Raw genomic sequence first — 908 nt, 5'->3', positions numbered from 1 at the left:
GAGGACGCCGGGCTGAGAGCGAACGAGAAGCCCCTGCAAGTCCCCCAGCTCAGCCCCCCGGGTGGGGTCTGCCCAGGTCTGCTCTGTGGACTAGTGCGGGCGACAGGCTCTGTTCTGTCTGTGCCCTGCTGCCCGCTGTCTCCCCTCCCCCCCTGGAGGGCCCTGCATCCCTCCCCCCGAGGTGGGATCAGCCGGCTGGAGGTTCCGGGGGGAGACCCTGCCCTGCCCGCACCATGACCCTCCTGCTGATGCCCCTCTTGCTGGCCTCCCTGCTCCCCTCCAGCTCCTGCAACAAAGGTGAGTGAGGTGTGGGGGCACTGAAAGAGGGGTGTCAGGGAGAGCCATGTAGGGGGAGGGGTGGGCAGGGGCTGTTGAGGCTCTCTGGCAAATGCCAGGTGTGGTTCTTCCCACCATCCCTCTTCCCACCCGTTTTCTCAGAGCTGCCCCCTTTTCTCCCTCGCCTCCCCTTCCCCACGTCACCCTCTCTGGTCTGTTTCTACCCATGTGCTTCTCTCGCTCCCCTGTAGTCCTCATTTGCATCCCGGGGTCTCTGGCTCCCCCTCCTTCAGTTTCACCTCGGGGATATATCTCAGGTCTCAGGAGGACTTGCCCCTGGAGGGTAACGGAGCTCTCTGGGTGCTGCTCCGGTTTCCCCGGGGTGTGCCCGCACTCAGGGTGTGTGGCAGACCCATCTGCTTCGTCTCCATCCCGTCCTGGACGGAGTCAGCTCCTGCAGCTCAGCAATTCGGAGCACGTATGTTTTGGCGTGTTCCTCTGCGCCCGTACCCTGCGTGCGGCTGGGCTGGGGTTACCAGAGCTGCCCTCTCTGGCAGACAGCGGATACATTCAGCGGGGCGAGGCCAGCAGAGGGCCCTGGAGGAGTGGGGGGGGGGGGGGGGGGGGCAGGG

The 908-nt window shown here is 65.5% G+C and overlaps 1 protein-coding gene across 1 annotated transcript in view; it reads left to right on the top strand.

Annotated features, from left to right (window-relative positions):
• Positions 1–908, top strand: part of CLSTN3 (calsyntenin 3) — a 28313-nt gene continuing 27405 nt past the window's right edge. The window contains exon 1 of the mRNA XM_077759069.1: positions 1–297. Within this exon, the coding sequence (XP_077615195.1) occupies positions 234–297 (64 nt within the window). The 5' untranslated portion in view covers positions 1–233. The remainder of the gene's footprint in view (positions 298–908) is intronic.

The sequence above is a fragment of the Crocuta crocuta genome, unplaced genomic scaffold (genome assembly GCF_008692635.1).
Source record: "Crocuta crocuta isolate KB4526 unplaced genomic scaffold, BGI_CrCroc_1.0 scaffold72, whole genome shotgun sequence".
Classification (NCBI taxonomy): domain Eukaryota; kingdom Metazoa; phylum Chordata; class Mammalia; order Carnivora; family Hyaenidae; genus Crocuta; species Crocuta crocuta.
The sequence above is the reverse complement of the archived record's forward strand: the minus strand, read 5'-3'. Positions and strand labels throughout refer to the sequence as shown.